Source organism: Nomia melanderi, chromosome 8 (genome assembly GCF_051020985.1).
Source record: "Nomia melanderi isolate GNS246 chromosome 8, iyNomMela1, whole genome shotgun sequence".
NCBI classification, from domain to species: Eukaryota; Metazoa; Arthropoda; class Insecta; order Hymenoptera; family Halictidae; genus Nomia; species Nomia melanderi.
The window spans coordinates 15,695,726-15,714,880 of record NC_135006.1 but is presented as its reverse complement, the minus strand read 5'-3'; the positions used below and the strand labels follow the sequence as shown (position 1 = coordinate 15,714,880).

At 52.7% G+C, this 19,155-nt stretch overlaps 1 protein-coding gene across 6 annotated transcripts in view; it reads left to right on the top strand.

The window, feature by feature from the left end:
* LOC116432655 (uncharacterized) overlaps positions 1-19,155 on the top strand; it is a 213,890-nt gene that overhangs the window by 149,857 nt on the left and 44,878 nt on the right. For all 6 annotated transcript variants that reach the window (XM_076369722.1, XM_076369721.1, XM_076369723.1 and 3 more), the window contains exons 4-7: positions 1,289-1,479; positions 3,948-4,137; positions 16,875-17,483; positions 18,199-19,112. In XM_076369722.1, coding sequence (XP_076225837.1) covers positions 1,289-1,479; positions 3,948-4,137; positions 16,875-17,483; positions 18,199-19,112 — 1,904 coding nt within the window. The remainder of the gene's footprint in view (positions 1-1,288; positions 1,480-3,947; positions 4,138-16,874; positions 17,484-18,198; positions 19,113-19,155) is intronic.

Sequence of the window (19,155 nt, the reverse complement as noted above, 5' to 3'; positions counted from 1 at the left end):
GGAAGAAGGATCTCGTTCATCCGATTAAACGAGGACTAATTTCATTGAGTCGACAAAAGGAATCTTCTCAAAGTATTTCCGATCCGATAGCGGAGCGAGAGGAAACAGATCGTCGGAGAGAGTCGATTCTCTCCTCCTGGGAGCAGAGGAAATCGCGTTACGGCGCGAGAGGAAAATCGGCTCCGCTTGAAAGGTGTGGACGAGGCGGGAACAGGAAGCACTCCCGGTTTTCCCTGTTTTTGATCGACTTATCTCGGGTCACGTAGCCGGCGCTAGCGGAACGTTACAATTGAAAGGCGGCCGCTATCGCTGACCGTAAGCGCTTTCTTGCTCGCCGGCTGATCGACGTGACCGCACGACCCCGCGCGATACCTCGCGCGAACAGGCTCGTAAAGAGTAAAGAAACCGGCGCTACCGTTGCCGGATTATCCTCGACTCGCTGCACCTAACGAATTCGTTCTCCGAGGGAAGTGCATTGCGTGCGAACGTGACCCGCGGAGGAACGAATGCGTTCCGGTCGAGACGATGTTGACCTCCGTATCTCCGATTCGCCGGGGTTTTCGGGCAAAGGACACCGATTCACCGCACGGAACGAACGGTTCGACTCGCAATCGGAGAGCCGTTAATTAAAGCACCTCCGCTGCTAACGACTCGGCGTTCAACCATCGATCCACCTTCGCTACTCAACGCGAAGGTCGATGGTTCGAGTGCGCGGTCATTAGTCTACTCGTTTCCCAGCCGGACAATCGGATCGTTTCGGTGACTCGAGTTCTCGATAACATTCTAATTCCGTGTACCGTTCCCGCAACGATTCGAGACTCTGAAATTAGCTACGATACTCGTAACACTCTAGCCTCTTATCGTTCACGCGAACAGTTCATTTATCGGGATACAACCGTCGAATGATACATTCGCCCAGTTAAAGCCATCGTTCTCCGCTCGACTGTACGACGAACCCGGAACTTCTAAACGACCGGTGGAAAGCCGGAATAAAGAGAGCAGTTTCATAATTTCCGCGAGTGGTTTCGCCGATATCGCGTTAAAAGCGATCCCGCCCGATGGGGCGAGGCGGAATCACGGGACAGATAAATTCCCGGGGGCGACATTTATTTGTCCCGGACATTCCCCGCAAGATTGGTAGTTCGAGCGCGCGGCACCAGACAATGGTGCAGCATAATATAGCGGCGCGGCGCGGCGCCGTATTGAAACGACAGCTCCGCTGAAAAAAGAGGCGAGCGCCGGAGTCGGAGGTAGCTACTAAAGCGGCTTTTCTCTTCTTTTGTTTCAGGAATTGGAGAGGAGTTATACGCTCTCGACCCCCGGGGGTAGCAGCCCCGTTTGTTGCCCGCCCTGCAGCCCGCCGCCAGCGCCGGCCGCTTACATATCGAGCGCACGTGCGTCCTCGCGGAGACTCGGCACCGGAAGTGGAATCGGAGGTCCGCCGTCCCCGGAAAGGGATCCCCTGGGAAGACTGTTAAGGTCAGATCCGTCCTCCTTCTTCCTCGATCTTATCGCGCGGCAGTCCTCGATGAAACTTCGTTCGGATAAAAGGATAACGTATCGGACGCGGGAATGGAATTCCGCGCGGCGCTGCGGATGAATGATCGATCCAACCGGCTATCGCTATCGACAGGATAATCGAGCCGAGTAATTTAGAATACGTTCCATCGCGCGAGGTACCCTGTACCTCGGTAAATATCTGCTTTCGTTCATTTACGAATAAGGAGTATGCTAATGAACGAGAAGGTTATCTCGCGCAGCAGCTGGATAGTCGTTCGGTGTAATTAGCTAATAACTATAAAGCTGGCAGTGAAATTTCAAGCATTTTAAGCCCGTGTGCGGAATCCCATCAACAATAGAAATATTCTTGATCCCAGCGCGGAGTTAGGGGATAGAAACGCCGAACATCTCTTGTTTCACTTCCGTTCGTAAATCTTCGCAGTTTTAATCTGTAAATATGTGTTCCAATTAGAAATAACGAGAACTTAACCTCCATGCGAGGATGATGCTAAAGCTTCGAAGAAGTTTCGGAATCCCGTTTTACAGTATGCAAGTTCAATGTTCGAATACAGGGGAGCTTTAACGGGCATCGAGTAGGAGTATCGGTATCCGCGTCGGGCACGGGGCAAACCCATGAAATCGGCGCGGCCGGACCTGTCGGAGTAATCAGCTGGAAGCCGTAAAGGCAGTCCCCGTCCGCGTCCGATCCTTTCCACGGTTGATCACCTCGGCACGAGGTGCCCAGGCCGGGATCATCAATCTTGCCGCGGCGCGGCGTGCGCAACGAATGCATCATTCAACGCGAAACTGCCACTTAACGCGACTACGGTTTCGTCGCTTGGGAAATTAACCGGTCACTCGATAAGCGAGCCACTTCGCCGGGAACCCGTGCGCGCCGACGACGCGGATTAATTGGAATTTTAACGGCGCGCCGGCAGCGTCTGCCGCAGCTCTCCGCTTCGGATTCAGAAATTCACCGAAAGGAAGAGCGAAGAACGCTCCGCGCGTCGCTTAAAAACCGCCCTCGAGTCTTTTAAAACGCCGAGTGCGCTCCACCGCTCCCTCTCTCTCTCCCTCTCGTCGCGATTTACTACAATTTTTAATTAATTGGAGGACCACGGACGACGCGTCGCCCCGGAGATCCACCGCGCGAGCTTTTCCGCGAGAATTTCCAGCCGGGGCGTTTCATTAATTTTTGAATTCGAATTTGATTAAACCGAAAACACCGTGCTCCAGAGAGGAGCTCTCCCATTGGAAGAACACTCGACGCTAACGCGCTCGCGCGGCACGCTCGCGACGGATGCAATTCCCTTTGTCTTTGCGTATTATTCTCGTCGCGCTTCGTTTTTATTCGGATCGCGACGCTCTCCTTTGACACCGGCCGCGTTTTTCGCCGGGGCGAATTGAACGGAGAACACTCGTCATGCTCGCGACGGATTTTTCGCTGCTTTTTATACGACCGACGGGTTTCCGGATTTCCTCTTCAACGTACCGTACATCCTAGATTTATGCTCGCACTCACTGCGACCGGTGTCTTCCCATTTCGTCCGAAGTTTCCTCGGACCAAGCATAAATTATTAATAACTCTGGGAACAAGAGAAAAGGGAGAGCTTTCCGCTTCGAATAGATACCGCTGTCTTGATCGTGGCACGGTTCCTAATCATGGAAGCAATACGTGTAATGGAACGAACAGAACCTCGCGCGTCACAGAACTTCGTTGTGTGATATTATCCTAGTGAAGGGAACGTCAAAGGTCGTCCGCGTTTCGTCAATCAGCGCCTCCTTAACCAGTTAACTGTGGAATTTAGTTGGAAAAGCCTCCGGTTTCGCAGTAAAATCGAAAAATGTTCCCGTCGAGCGCAGGACGAATGCACGTAGAGTACATTTTAATGGAAGATCAAAGCGAAACGAGGAATTACACGTTTACGTGAAAAAATAAAGAATTCGCTGAAGGGATTAGTATCTTGTCAAGCTTTACGACGACGTGTATACTCGTCGAACACAGTTAACTGGTTGACACTAGGTTTACGGGCATTTATTGTACACTTGATTCTATTATTCCTAAAAATGCTCGTTTATTTAGATTGTGGAAATTGGAGATTTGATAGCAGGTAATTGGGGTACACGTGTGATCGCATCACTCAAAATAATATTTCTAAAATCCAATATGCGGCAATTTCACGCGTTCCGTAAACCTAGTGTTAAGGGCCACATACGCATTTAAACTTCCAGCGATGTATCGCAACGATCCTTTTATCATTTTCTTTCGAGTGCAACATGTATCATGAAACTTTGGAAGACTCATCGCTCGTAGCGATGCCTGAATTCCTCGATCATTTCTGAGAATTTCGTTGTCTTTCCGGTGACTGCGAATAAAGACGCGAAGAACGGCTCGTTTGGACCTCTACGGTAGTTGTAGCGTTAAACTCGAAACTCGCTGCTTCCAGATTCCTGAAGACCTTCTACAGGGAGCTCGGCACTCGTGATCCACCCCACTTGCCGCCGTGGGCGTCGCCTCTCCCACTCGGCACCCTTTGTCCGGCACACTTCCAGCCGCACCTGCAGCTGCTCCACAAAGGCGAGCAGGAACACAGGCTCGAGAACATCAAGCCCGACCAGATCTTCGCCCCCATCAGGGTGAGTGTCATAAATCATCCCGCGGGAACCGCACGGTGCCTCCGGCGCTCGGCCGAGGCTTACCGGCCGTCCCTGAAACTTTCCGTAACCTCCGCCTCCCGCGGAACCGACGGAGAACCGCGCGGTCGACGAAGAAAAAATTCCCAGAGAATTTCCCGAGGATCCGATCGGTCTACGCGTGGGTAAATTCCACGCGGAAGCGCGGCGACTCGGGCTCTCCGCTCTTAGTCTTTCCTCCAGCCACTTCTATCCATTTCTATCCGCTTTCCGTCTTGCGGTTTCCTTTTCCCTTTCAACGAAAGTTTCTTCGGCGTCGCGATGGCACGGCTCGCTGACGCTCACCGATTTCTGGAGCTGCTTTATCCTTTGGACGCTTTACACTCGGTGTCTAGGTGCTAGGAAAATTTCATTGGATTTCCAGGGAAGCATCTCCGGGCTGGAGATATTTCGTACCTTTATCTTCTGCCGAGCAATGTCCTCCTAATCTTTGAAGCGATATCTTTGTGTAGAAATAATGGTTCATTTTTTGGAAATACTGGTAGGACGATTTGAATGTTTCTGAAAAAACTTGGAATGGAATTTCGTCGGGGTTTTCGAGCTTAGCGAAGAGGAGATTACGCGACGAAAGTAGCTGATGCACTTCGAGGCGTTCGCGAATGTTTCGTACCTTTATCTTCTCCCGAGCAATGTCCTAATCTTTGAAGCGATATCTTTGTGTAGAAATAATAGTTCATTTTTTGGAAATACTGGTACGATGATTTGAATGTTTCTGGAAAAATTAGGAATGGATTTTCATCGGGGTTTTCGAACTTAGCGAAGAGGAGATTACGCGACGAAAGTGGCTGATGCAGTTCGAGGCGTTCGCGATGGAGATTGAATTTTCGGTTATTTTGTGGCCCGAATTCGCGCACGTGGCACCGGATACTCTCGTCGGTAGATATTAGCGCAGGTCGTGTTCCATGGAAAACTTTCCGGGGCGAGACGCTTCGGCCTTCATCAATCGTACCGACCGGGGAGACCGCACGCCGGCTGTAGGATTTACATGATATCGACTACGTAATTGGGAAAGTCAGTCCGACGGCGATTCCCCTCGTCGGACGCGAAAAGTTGCTGCTCGCCGAAACTCGGGGATATCGCGTGAAAGCCAAGTTGCTCGACTTCCCGCCGGAGTTCGACGCTTCGCGAGTTTCTTCGGTAACCGCGCCTTTGCCGGCTTTTTCCTCGGCGAGGCTTCCCGATGCCGGCCGATCCGCACGACTGTTTCCCTCGGCGCGGCACTACAAGTAATTACATTGATTTATGAAAATTCTGAGAGTTCCGCGGATTCGAAATATTAGCTTTCAGTCCGAGGGGAGTTCGAGCGATAGGACTTCAGATCGAAGTTCGCGAGCTGTGAACTCGGAAAATCGAGCACGATCGAAGGAACATCGATAGAGGAACGATGGCTCTTCTACCGCATCGATTCTGTAAAACGAAACGAAAGTCCAGAAATGAATCGGTTAACAAGTCTAAAGAGAACGTAGCAAATCGCCGTCGTTGAAACCTTGCCCGAACGAATCACGAGCAGACGATCCGACGAATGAAAAGTTAGGAGTGTCGTCGGAGTCGGTCAAGAAGGGAGGATCCACGGAAAAAGGAGCCGGTGACGACGGCAGAAGCGGCTGGAACCGAACCATAAACGAAACGCATTACCTTAATGGTGCACTTTCGCGGAGTAGACGAGAGGATGAACGAAAGTTGGCACCGCGGCGAGCGGACTGCGGCGGCGGGAGGTTCCCGTGGGTTCGGCTGAACCGGGGATGTGCGGACAAAACGAAATTGGCCCGCGTCGCGTGCAATATCTCAGCGCGCCCTCGGCGCGGGCTGTCTCGATCGCGGTAAACTCGTTTCAGGCCTTTTGTTTCGAGTCCGACGGGGTTCCCAGGCGTTCTCGCGAGACGCGGATTGCCGCGGGAATAAGAAGGTCAGAGGGAAGCGTCGGGTCGCTCGAGAAAGAGGATCAAGCGGAGGATTCCTGCCGCGAACTACTCTCGCGCCGGTGTAAGACCACGAATCACGCGGCAAACGTTGGATACATTTCTCTACACGCGATCAATCGAATTCTTCGGCGATCGAAGATGGAGCAGTTTCCAAAACTCCGCACTCGACTGTACCGGACGCGCCGCGTCTCGTTCGATGTTAGCCGAGAGAAATCGTCGGGACGTCACCGGCGAGAGATAAATTCCACGGGTCCGAGCACTGGCGAATGACGAGTTAAACACACAGCTCGCGGAGATATCGGCGATCCGGAGGAGAACACTGCGTCGGACATTCCTGCCACGTACGAAATTTCCCCGAGCGAGCGACGAGGAGAGCCCTCGGGTGGAATGTAAATTCCCCGAGAAAAATCGTCGACCCCTTAACGATCCGCCGGAACAAATATCTCTGACCTGGATCTTCCTCCGACGCAATTAACGGAGCCCGCGGCGCGACGGGAAAATTCGAGCGGACTCGAGTGCCTCGCGGTCGCCGGGAACCGAACGCGAGGAGGACGGTATTTTCGATCGTGTTTCGTTGTCGCTCGCGATAGCATCTTCGAGCCGCGGGAACGTAACTTTCGCGGTCCGCGAGCAAAGAGGGCTTTAATCGGCGGAACGCGCGCGGAGATGCGCCGGACGATCGGGGACGGAACGCGGACCGGTGCCCCGGCTCGCGTAACGAGGCATTGTTCTGTCGCGGCTCGATAAGATGGCCGACTTCGCTTCGTTAACGTTTCAGCGAAAGGCTTTTTAACCGTGCCACCCGATGGAAAAGCCACGGCCGCTGATAACTCGCGCCGGAACGTGAGAATCGCGGTTCTGCGGAGCGAATGGCATTCAGAAATCTGACTCCTGTCGAGTGGCACCGTTTAATTGTCGTGAAACGAACGTCCCTCCTTGCGGCTCTTAAGAAATACACTCGTAACCAAGGAAACATCTACCGACCCGGTATTTTCTGTTCTTGGCGGTACCGGTGTTGAAGATAATCGAGTACCTTAAGCGCGATACGTTATTAACCCCTTGTTCTACAACAACGAGTGAGATTTTTAATATGATTCAATATTATTTCCCTGTGATCAACTGTTATACTTGAAAGGAAATATAGGAATAACGTAAGCTTAGAGTTTTTCTCTTTTTCCAATAGATTATCAATGACAAAGTAGCTGTACCGATCAGAGTTGAGAAAGAGATAGGCCAAGGGGTTAAAATTGGTATTCGCATAATTATCATCAGTATCCCTCGATTGTTCGCTATAACACTGGATTTACTTCTTGTATTGAGATGTGGAGTGTTCTAAACATTATTTATAAACAGTTTAAGTCGATTTTCATTCGTGTGATTATGCCTTTCAATCTACAATTTTCACAGTTTATATAGACCACGTGTAGAACACGTAGTTTCCTAAGGACAATAGAATAAAGTGTAGATTAAACGTCCGTAAATCTAATATATTATCAACGACGTATTAACGTAAGAAAATTGTAGGATATCGGAGATACATATTTCATCGGATGCATAGGAATTACTGCGAATTACTAAAGATTCGAAAGGTATAAGGGATCTTCTCTCGATTTGCAGCGGACAAGCAGGAGCATCGATCTCCGAAACAGCGTGTCAATTCGAGGGACCTTCACGAAACCCGTATCGCGCGTCGAAGCCGGTCGTTTCGATTTCCCTCTGTCCGTCTAGTCGCTAAACATCTCAATCTCCCTGCCTTAACGCCGCCAGCATCCACAGGCAGCCGCGCAAACCAAAGATTTATCGAAGCCACGATAAATCCGACCGCCACGGAATCTGCTTATCTTCCGCGCGCACGTATACCGCTGCTAACCGGAAGATATCGAGCTCGTCCGTTTCGATTTCTCGGTTGCGAGGTCGCGCGAATGATATACGCGACGCCCGCAAGAAAATCGATGTGTAAGCAGAAGGAAGTGCACAATTTTCGGGAGCCCCGCGCCGTCCATCCAACATCGCGGCGAAGCCTTGTCTATTCGCGATACAATAACATCTGTTTCACGCGATAATGAAACACAGATATTCGAGAAGGCACGCGAAGTCGGCGGTAGACCGGTGTAAAAGAAGACTCTCGCCAGCAGCGCGGCGGAGAGCGCAAAAAGTCAAAAGCACGACGCCAACTCGAGTACAGCTAATCGTAAATACTAAGAAGCTTAAGAAGCAAAAGCCCTACAAGCGCTCCTGAATAAAGAAACGTTTCGAAGTGCGCGTAATTCAGGAGGCAAGGGATCGTAACAATGAGGAGCAATACAGGAGAACCCGCCGCGAAACTTAATGGCGCAACCGACAGGAATACGTACGAGAGATTTAAAGAGCGCATTACGCGTGTTATCAGAGTAAAGATCTGAAATCCTGCGTATTACTTCTCCCGAAGCGATTATACAGCGGAGGAGAGCTAATCCGATGAAAAACTTCCTTCTTCCCCGTCAAACTCGATCCCCATGTTTAATCCGGATCGCGCTAAGTGTACAAAGTCGCGAACCGCAATATCTAACTATAGACGTTTATTCAAACGATCACAATTTTTTTTAATATCTTTTCTTTTCTCCGCGTTTATTCAAAACAATATACACGCACATCCGTGAAGTTCACATCAATATCAACCTACGCGTCTATATAACGAAACTCCCGAAGATGCACGCAACAAGTTCACAGAGTCGGACGAGACTCCGACGTTCCCAATATTTCGAAAATACCGCCGGGGCCGGACCCGAGCCCGACAAAAATTCCGAACTCGACGTTCCGGGGTTCCATCGGAGCTCCAGTATTCGATGCTGCATTCCCTGCAGCGACGAGAGTCGGCGTCCGCTTCCGATACGTCGCGAAAAAGCGGCGGTTCGTCCGTTCGGTCCGTTGTTCCGTCGCATCCGGCGCGGGGCACAGGTCGATAGCGGCTCTCCGGGGGTGCAGTTACGTGCCGCGACACGCGGACAATGCGGCACGTCGCCCGGAAGCGTGCTAGTCGAAAAATGAGCCCAGTAATCGTGCCATTCGCAGCCACCGCGAGGAAAGGCGAGGGATATGCGAGACACGCGTGGCGATACGCGGCGAAGACGCGCTCCCAGCTGTCCCGAAATGGGACCCCCAGGGGCCGTGTGGCGATCACGGTTCGGGAAGTGGCGATCCCGGGGTCCTTAGCTAGGGTCCAACCAACCCTTGGTGTGGACGAGACACCTTGATACGGCAGGCACAGCTTATTCGTGTATGTAAGAAGCCGGACAGGTCCTACCAATAGACCTTGGATTGGTACTACGGGCGCTCCGGTTGCCCACGAGGGCGCACGAAGGGTGCCGAGTCCCCTTGTCCCCTCGCAGAGAGCGTACCGTGGGTGCTTGTCCCCAGGTCCTCTCGGCCGGTGCAATTGGTGTTGGATTCGTAGTGGCAGTGGTCGAAGCCTACATGTTGGGCAGGGACCTCTCGAGGGTCTTGGCGCGAGAGCAGCGTCCTGCTCCTGGACCAGACAGGAAATCTGGTAGAGTTTTTGGAAAGGTGACTCGGCGCTACCAACAGTCTACTTCCATGGGACTCGTCATCCCCGGGAAGCAACGCAGGTAAGGCTACGGCCTCAGCTGATTGATCTTAATCTCAATCCCTCGCCCATGGGGGCCCTCGGTGGTAGGCCTTAATGGCAGGTGCACTCGAGGTTAACAGGGATTCCCAGCTGTCCCGAAATGGGATGGAAACGCGCGGGTTTGATTAAACTTCCAGCGGCCGGGAAAAGTGGTCGGGAATTCGGGTGATTCGAATAACGGACCGCTTCCGCGGGAAAAACAGTTCTCCGCCGGGATTTCCGTTTGGAGAGACCGCGGCAAATGGCGGGTCAGAGTTGAAACCCGACGCGGAGACTCGGCTATTCACGGATCAACGCGGGATCAACGGAAGAGAAGGAAAGAATTATCGGGCAGCTCGGCAGTCGCCGGTGGAGGTTCGTTTTACTTATCTTCCACCGGCCGGCTTTTTGAGCAACGTTGCTTGGATTATGACTTGAAACGTCGACGGGCTAATCTGTTTGCGAATTGTTATACTCTTCCTAGAATCGAGGGTGTGCTGTGGCCCGATAGACGTAGTCTAGATACTCTCGCAATCGTCGAGTATCACCTATGACACGAGTGTCCAAATTACTTGAAAACAATTACGAGGAAACTGACGTCGAATTGAAGTGTTCACGAGTAACTAAGTGGTACTATAACTTAAACACTATGGTACCAAAGCGTTAACCCTTTGCACTCGAGAATATTTTTCTCGAGGAATATTCATTATTTTCTGATTAAATGTCAGATATGTTTTACAACTAACATAAAGAAATACCTTGTATAAATTTAGTGGAACTAGTTTATTTCGATGTTCCACGTGTCGATACATTGTATGAAGTTCGATATTGAATTCTAAATTTGATCATTTTGTTCGGTCGACGCAAATGGCGATTGAAAGGCGCCGCTCGAGTGCAAAGGGTTAATACTTTCTACCATTCGCCTTTGTCGTGACGCGATAACATCACGCGAGACGCTCGGAATTCCGACGAAAACGAACGTCCGACGAAATCTGTAGCGCAACAGAGGTCTTTGCGTTATCGGGACGATCGGACCGCGAAGCGTGAGCGAGCAACGGTGAAAGCTCACGCTAGAAGAGAAAGGGCTGCGCTCGATAGCGAGTCCGCGTCCCCGATCGCGCGACGGACCGGCTCGCAGCGTTCTTCCAGATCAGCGGCGCACGCGTGTCCGGCTCCTCTTCGAGTATCATTTGCATTAGCGCCGACATCGCCGAGGAACGCGGCGACGAGTGGCGCTCTCCGATCCGGCCGAGTGGCAGCGAATTCCTTTGTCTCGCGGACCACTCGGCGCGGACACTCTCGCGAGCACGGCGCCTGTCCGCGCCAGCGAGCAGTCCTCCTCGGACGCTCGTCGACCGAAGCGCGGACATTGTTCCAGGGAGGCTTTCACCTGTTGTCTCGCTGCCTACGCGAAAGCAAGGGCCATCGTTGGGCAGTATTTACCGAAGCGCGGACCGAAAACGCCGGGAAAATACGGCGAGCCGATACGCGAGAAGCCTCGCCGGATTAAACGACACCACGACGACGAGACGCGATACAATTCACGTACTTCTTCCGACTATCCGCTTTCCGCTGGTCGCGATGGGATCCCGACTAATTAAATCACGATTAATCCTTCGCACTCGGAAGTTTTTCATTACAAACATTTGAACGTCTTCCGATGAGATAGAGACGATACTTTGTGAAGCTAACTCGACGAGAAATCGCACTTAACACGTTAAGCGCCATGTCAGTGGTGACTGACGCTTCTGAATGACTAAAAACCAATCGCAATATACAAGACAACCGATGTGAAATAAAAATGTTTAAGAACGCAACTAAGTTGATAATAGTGTAACGCAAACGTTGCAACGCCGAACAGTTCGTAATCGTTCCTGCTTCTCTTTGCTGCAAAAGACAAACTCTACGGGAAAGTGCTTAAGATTCTCGTGGCGCTCAACGTGTTAAATTGAGGGGCAGAGCTGTTTCGTTTGAATACTTCTCAAATTGATGCGTTATACGAAGTTTAATATTAAGTATCAAATTTTATACTTTCACCGTATGAAATCAATTGGCAAGTGAGGGGCACCTCGAGTGCAAAGGGTTGAGGAAAGATTAAGGCGTAGAGCTGCTCGTCTCGAATCGCTGAGATTTTTCACTGGGAACCGTTAGATCCGAATCTTAGCTCTCAGCGTTCGACGCTGTGAAGGGGGATTACAAAGAATTTCTCCGTCTGCTTGACTTATCCTCTGGGTCCTAATTCACGCGCCCTAATCAAGGAAGTTAATAGAGCCTCATAGTTTACAGAAGTATACGAGGCTCGTTCGTTCCGAGTAACAAACAGCTAACTCCGACCTCTCTTTTATGCATAAACTGCTAAGAGTCTTCTTGCGAGTTACCAGCCATCTTGGCGATAATTATCTGCCGGGAGGTCGGACGAAAACGGGGGAGTCCGCTTAAGATTCGAGGAAAATAAGATTCTCCTGGGACGTCCGTCTTCCCGCAGGGTAGCGTTCGCCGGAAGAATATTCGGGCCAGCGCGGCGTTCACGCGCAGTTTCTTTTACGAGGGACTTAGATCGCGGGAAACGGTGCCATCGCCGCGAAATATTCCCGGGCCTCCGCGCGTCGGTCGCCCGTCGGTCCGTCGGGCCGTGGAAACACGACCGGAGGCTGGGACGGAGCGTCGCGAACAATGAGAAGGATCGATAGACGGGTCGCGCGCCCGCGGAAAAGCTTATCCTGTAACGAGCTTACGATCCTCCGTCCGGATCGTCGCCGATGTCGCTGGTTGCGATAGATTTATCTTTGGCGCACGGGGTCGGAGAACGTTTACCAGCTCCGGTATTCACGTACGGGGAACGCCAGTCCGTTTCCAGGTCTAAACGCTTTATCCCCGCGATTTACGGGGGACAATTGTTCTTTCAATCTATATCTCGCGACGCGTTTATTCCCTCCCTTCTCTCCGTTTCGCTCATTCCTCCTCGTCGCTCTGCCGGCTGACTTTATGACTCGGCAGCTTGATACAACGGGGACTCGGAATCGTAACGCATCGATCATCGAATATGAAGTTTAGAGTTCGCCAGGCTATCGATCTGCTGCTTAATAACTAAAACTCCTTGCCACACAGTAAGAGACATCTACGCGACTCTCTGGATTATGGAAATAATCTTGATCATTACGGTTGAATGTATTCTACCACGGATAGTCCGAAGTAGAACGATTCTCTGCGGAACGCCGGAGGGAATGAAAAATAGCTGACGAATGTAAAGGACGGATTAACTCGTCCACGGTTGTCAAACCGAGGGGCATCAATGGGCGAGGATAAATCAAGACGGTCGAACTGCTCGCAACAATAGAGATTCCGCAGCGGAACGCACGACTCGCTCGGATTTCATCGAACCAGCCCGTTCGCCTCCCGTGGAAACCTACTTGCGCGTGATCAATCGACAGCGCACGTTAACAAGAGACCCGGCGAATCCACTGCGACGGAAACCGGGCTTCCATTGCTATGGTAGCGTTGCCCTAGCGGAAGCAGGCTGCGTGATTAGGCGGAACAGAATTGGGGCAGCCCTGATAGATAAACGCGGCGCGCGAGGCTTAAGATTATCGACACACTGCTGTGTACACCGCGCGCCGGATAATGGGACAAAGACCGGGAGCGGTCAAGAACTTCGGATCGCCGAGCCGCTCAGAATCGGGGCGAAATACTGGACTGCGAGTGGTCTGCTGCGAGAATCCTCGAATGACAGCGGTGTGCTCGAACGCGACGAGTTTTTAACCCTTGACACGACTGCCACTAGAATTTCTAGCGTTTTGAATAGTAGCACTTGATCTTTACCAACAAAGGCAAATGATATTGCAAATAATAGTTAATCGTTTAGTATCACAGTAGACATGTTTTTAGTTTTCACGTAACGCTTGGTTCTCTGAAAAATTCGACCGTTCTGCAAAAGCCCAGTTTTTCTCGAAAACTGGACGTGACCCAGCAATTTGGTTTTCGGATTCGTATTTAGGGTAAGGAGCTCTATAAGAATCGCCTAATGGTTATTGCAGAAAGCAACGTAGGTTAAAATTTGTTCCACGGTGTAATAGAATGCACGAAACATTTACTATATAATATAGCTGTATCCTTTTATCTTCGAGTCTGAAATCTTTCGCTCTCAATTGTATAATCTGGACTAGCGAATTGCGCTGAATACGGAACGCAAAGGGCCTGGAATCATCGGCAATGGCTGGAAACCCGTCCAGATGGCCCTGGTAATAGGAGTATTAGAATATACAGGGGAAGCAGAAGTAATAATATACCGGAGGATCGCGCAGTCTCTGATGGGGCTGGAGAGGAGAGTGCCGGACCAAGTAATAGACCGTAAAGGGGCCAGGATCACACGGGTAATGGATCACGGGAGAGAGCCAGCCTCTTGCGGCGAGACGAACTACGTAACAGAGCGGGACAGCCCGGAAGGAAGACTCCCTTTATAATAGGAGCCGTGCTTAAGGGGAAGCACCAGCCAAGTGTGACACGCCGATTTTGATAAAACTCGCGCAACTCGGAAAGTAACGGAGACAGAGAGAAATGCGGGACGCCGCTGTGAGGAATGGGGATGATATTCGAGCGGATGCTACGGCACGCTTGATTTACTCTCGCGTAATAACTATTTTACATCTCCTTACGTGCGGCGAATCCTCGAAACGCGTGTCGGGTACGCTGAATACCTCCGGCGGAACGCGGATTCTCAAAAGAATTTACGACGCGAGGTAACGCGGAAAAGCCGTTTGAAATTTCAGTAAAAATCCGCGCCCGCGAATATTAGAAACACCGCGGCGGCCCGTGGAATTTTTTCGTCGTTCAACAAAGAGGAGGAGTACACGTTCGTAAAGATAGAACGAAGCTCGCGGACGGCCGCGTGAATTATTCTATTTTCGCGGGCGTTGTTCCGCCGAACTTCCGCGGAATAATAACAACCGAGGCGACCCGGAGCCCCTTCCGCAATAAAATACGAACTCATAATGCCCGGTTCACCGTGTAATTTACGAGTTCATATTTTATCGCGCGCGAGAGGTCCCAAGTCCCATATTTTCGGCCGGTATTTAGACGCTCCCTCGTCGGGAGCCCTCTCGAGCGTGAACCCGTCGCGGAGCGCGTTTATCGCGGGCAAACTCGGTATCGGGAGCCTCGGCGGCAGCCTCTTCGCGCTTCCAGCTCCGCGAACTTGTCCGGGACGAGGGTCGACGGAAGTGCCGGGACATTCTTCGAAACAGGAGTTCGAAACTCGCGTGCGGCCGCCTCCCTGCGGCGCGTCGCGCACAGGCGGCCGCGTCGTTAACGAGCTCGTAACTCCCCGACGGATGATCGACGCGGCGAACGATCGAGATCAGGAGCGGGACGGTCGGAATTCGCGCGCGGAACTCGTGGCACGCGACTACGTCCGACAGCCGTGAGCGAGACGCGCGTCGCCGCGACGCTGCGAGCCGTACCGCTCGCGGCGGCCGATCGATCCTCCCACGCTCGCCGGGGGGCAGAAACGATTCCCGCTCGCTTTATTGTTCCCGGGTTCACGGCGGCGGAGCGCAGTAAATTCCGAGAACAATAGGGGAACGCGTGTCCGCGCACAAAGCGGCGTTCGGGGGAAAAAACAGTTTCGCCGGGCGCTGATTAAATTCGTTCGGTTAGCGAAAGGAACTCCGGCGCCGCGCGCAGGACGAGGATATTTTCTGCCTGTACTTTCGCCCTTGTCCCTCCGTTCTCCGCTGGTTCGAAAAAAGCCCGGCAATTAAACGCCGTCGCGTCGCTCGTTAGCGGCGTTCGGCGCGACACGTTTCGCGCGCGGTCCGGGCGCCGATGGGATTCCGTCGGAATGGATTCGACGGACGACCGTGGCTTCAAGTATGGTTCGATCGTAGATTGTACGAGGGATTGCACGGGTATCTTTGATGTATTGCAACGGGGAGGAGCGAAGTAATTATGGTTCGTCGTTGCTCCAGTTCCCTTAGCTGTCTTACACGCTGTTTATAGTGATTCGCTGATTAAAGTGGAGCTGCCTCGGAGGTAGCTGGAGCGTTTCGTCAAAATGAAAACGTCGTATTACCTCGGTCTCGCTGCCAGTTAACGAATCTCATTCGCCGGCGTACGCGAGCGCGGTGTCCGAGGAATTTGAAGGAAATAAGAGGAGGTCTTGCGAGAGCACGATTCGCCCGCGTACCCGGAGCTCGTTCGGCGGGCACAGACAACCAGGCCGGCGATAAAAAGAAAAGTTGGCGGCTTCGTGACCAGCTTCTCGGATACTTCTCGGTTTCCCGATCCCCCCGCCCGGCTACCAATTAGAACTTAGAACCTCCCGCGTGAACCGCTAATCCCATTCGACGGAGCAGCCGTTCCTCCGGTCTGATCGGATCTCGCTCACTGTTGCGCAACGTATTGATATTCCGGGCGGCTTTTACATCCGACGCGAGGAAACATTTTTCAAAGGCCCGCGCGAGCATAGAGTCGGATAAGGATTCCGAATCAAACCCATCGCGATTGAACCGTCGCCGTGGATTTGTTTCGTCGCAGAGAATATCATTCTATCGTGGAGCTCACAGTATCGTTCCTTCCACTGCTCGTCGTATCTTTCAATCAAATTTTACTGGAAAGTTACAGACATCCTCTGTCGTTCAACACCAACTGGCACACGTCCAATGTTCTGCCAAAACTTTTACACTAATCAAACGTCGAACTTCAACGTTCTGGCTACGACGGGACCAGCCGCGAAGTTATACCTCTGTGCGGCAAGGTTTCACGATCTGTGACTCATAGAATTGTCTGTGCAATTACGTTAGACTAGACTAACTAAGAACCTGCGTAACTGTGACAGAGGAAGAACCGTAGCGATATAACGGCGTATCGCTCGTAAAGGTGATCTACAGGAAAGCCACTATGATGACGTGCAGTAGCTAAAGAGTGATGTACACAAAAACCACTGTCATCGCGTACAGTAGCCCAAAAATGATATACACGAATGTCACTACAGTGGCGTACACTAGCTAAAGACGGTATACACGTGTTCGCGAGCGCGTCGCGAAGAGTGGCAAAGTATGGTCAGTCGCACTGTCGCGAGAAGTAGCGAAGAACGGTACAGGTGCGCCGTCGCGAAAGGGTTAACGCGACCGATCCTAATCGGAAAATTCTGTTTCCAGCTGAGCGATGGCACGGTCTCCGAGGCGCCGCGTCGCGTGGCCATCGAGGGAGGTCCGGGAAGCGGACGAACCACCCTGTGTCTCCGCTTGCTGCACCAGTGGGCGATCCAAGGCGACGGCCCGGCTCTGGCGTTCATCGTTCCCCTGCGAGAGCTCCGAGGCAGCCCCGTGCTGACCTATCTCGCTCGGGAACTGTTCCCGCGGACAGCAGCTCTCGGCGACGCGGTCGCTCAGGTCTGGCGCACGTTGCACTTGATGGAGGACCGGGTCCAGTTCATTCTGGACGGGTACGACGAGTGCGTGGGCGGCAGGGCGGCCCTGGGCGACGCGGTGGACCTCCTCGAAGGCCGGCTGTTCCCGGACGCGAGGATTCTCGTCACCTGCTCGCCGAGCAACGCGGCCGCCCTCTCGCCGCTCGTCCAGAGGAGGATCCATCTGGCAGGCCTCGAGTGGCCGCACGTAGAGAGGCTGTGCGTCGCTTACTTCATCCACAACGACATGGCGGAGAAGGCCTGCGAGTTCCTCGAGGCGCTGAACGTTCAGCCGCAGACCGTCAAGCAGCTTGGTCAGCACCCGCTCGGATGGATTATGCTCTGTTGCCTTTACCAGGTATTTGCGTGGGAAATGCTGCGTTAGACATTACCGAGAGCCGGCTAGCTTGTAGACGAACGATCAGCGGTTTAACGGGGAGTATTAACTTCTGGGGAGCAGGACAATTCCCTGATCTTCCTCCGGTTCTACTCTATAGCTTTCGTGTCTTGAGATCAGAGGCTAACGAGGAGAGTGCAAGGCCTTCGGTCACCGATTTCGTTGAAACATTGCATATGGGAAGATACTCGATAGTTTCTTAGATATTCGTTATTAAAAATATATCACGTCAATAAGTAGAGTATTAATCGGAATAATCACCGAGCTGAATGGCGTGAGGGTAACGTTCTGGAATTGTACTCCGTAGGTAAGGATTCGTTCGGTTCCCCGAGGGAAGGGAATATCTTTCGACCTTTTTATTTAAGTAACAGTTAAAGCAATTAACGTCTGAAACGACAGCGAGAAAGAAGCAAGCACGTATCCCACTTCTAACCTAGAATCACCAGAACCCAGCGTCTCCATTCCGGCCGCGAAGATTAAGCTTGTAAAGTACGCGGCGGTGGGGCACGCTACTCGAACTCGCGCGCAATTTGCTAAGGCGGCAGCGAGAGGGGAGGGCAATAAAAGTAGCCGTCGCGCGGCGGGACGTAGAGTAAAAAAAAAGAAACGAGTCGGAGCGGCCGTAAAAAGGACTCGCCGGTTCGAAGCGCCGTCACCCGTCGCCGTTGTGTTCCAGGACTCCGGCAGTTTGCCGTCGGAGACCAGTGCGTTGGTGCAAGCCGCCGTCAAGTGCATCGTAAAAAGGAGCTTGGACCCGCCGGTCCCCTATAACGAGGAGATCCCGGGTCACTGCAGGAAACGGCTCGAGGACTTCGGCAAACTGTCGCTGGCCGCGCTGCGCGAGGGCAGATGCTGCTACACGGAGGCGGAACTGAGGGCTCGCGGGGGCGGCATCGAGGTCACCAGGTTGGGCTTCCTGACCAAGGGGCTGACCTTCGGCCAGCGACGGAAACCGGACCTCTACTCGCCGATCCACATGGCCGTCGCTGAATTCCTGGCCGCGTATTACCTGACCTCCGTCGCCCAGTACGCCAACATCCTGCGCAGGGAACTGGAAGGCCTGCCCACCGGCATCATCAGTCACTTGGCCGGACTGCTGGGGCCCAAGACTCATCTGATACTCAACCAACTCTGTCCACTGGAGGTTCCGCCTAGAGCGGTGTTCTCTTTGCTGAAAGCGGCCGGAGCGTCGGACGGGAACATCTCCGCCGTGTGTAGGTTAGTGGGGGCTGGTCCTGGGTTTGGACCGGCGCCCAACGAGAGGCCGCCGGCCCCGTTGGTTCACACGTCACCCCTGGAGCTCGAGGGTTGGGCGAGGATCCTCGAGAGCCCCGCTTGCACCCTCGAAGCCCTCGAGGTGATCTTCCAAGTGGAGAGGGGCTCGGACCCGAGGTACCTGGACGACTTCTTCGAGGCGCTGGCCGGGAACGAGAGCGTGAAGCTTGTCAGGATCACCTCCCTCCTCGGACAAGAGTTCCCTGCCGATGAGGCGCAACGATTGGCCGGCCATCTGAAGAGCGTTCTCGGCAAGAAGAAGCTGAACGACTTCGAGCTGGTCATTACTTGCTTGGAGGAGGCGGCTCATGACAGGTGAGGCTTCTGCAGTTTCGCTTCTTGCCTCGAACCGGGATTC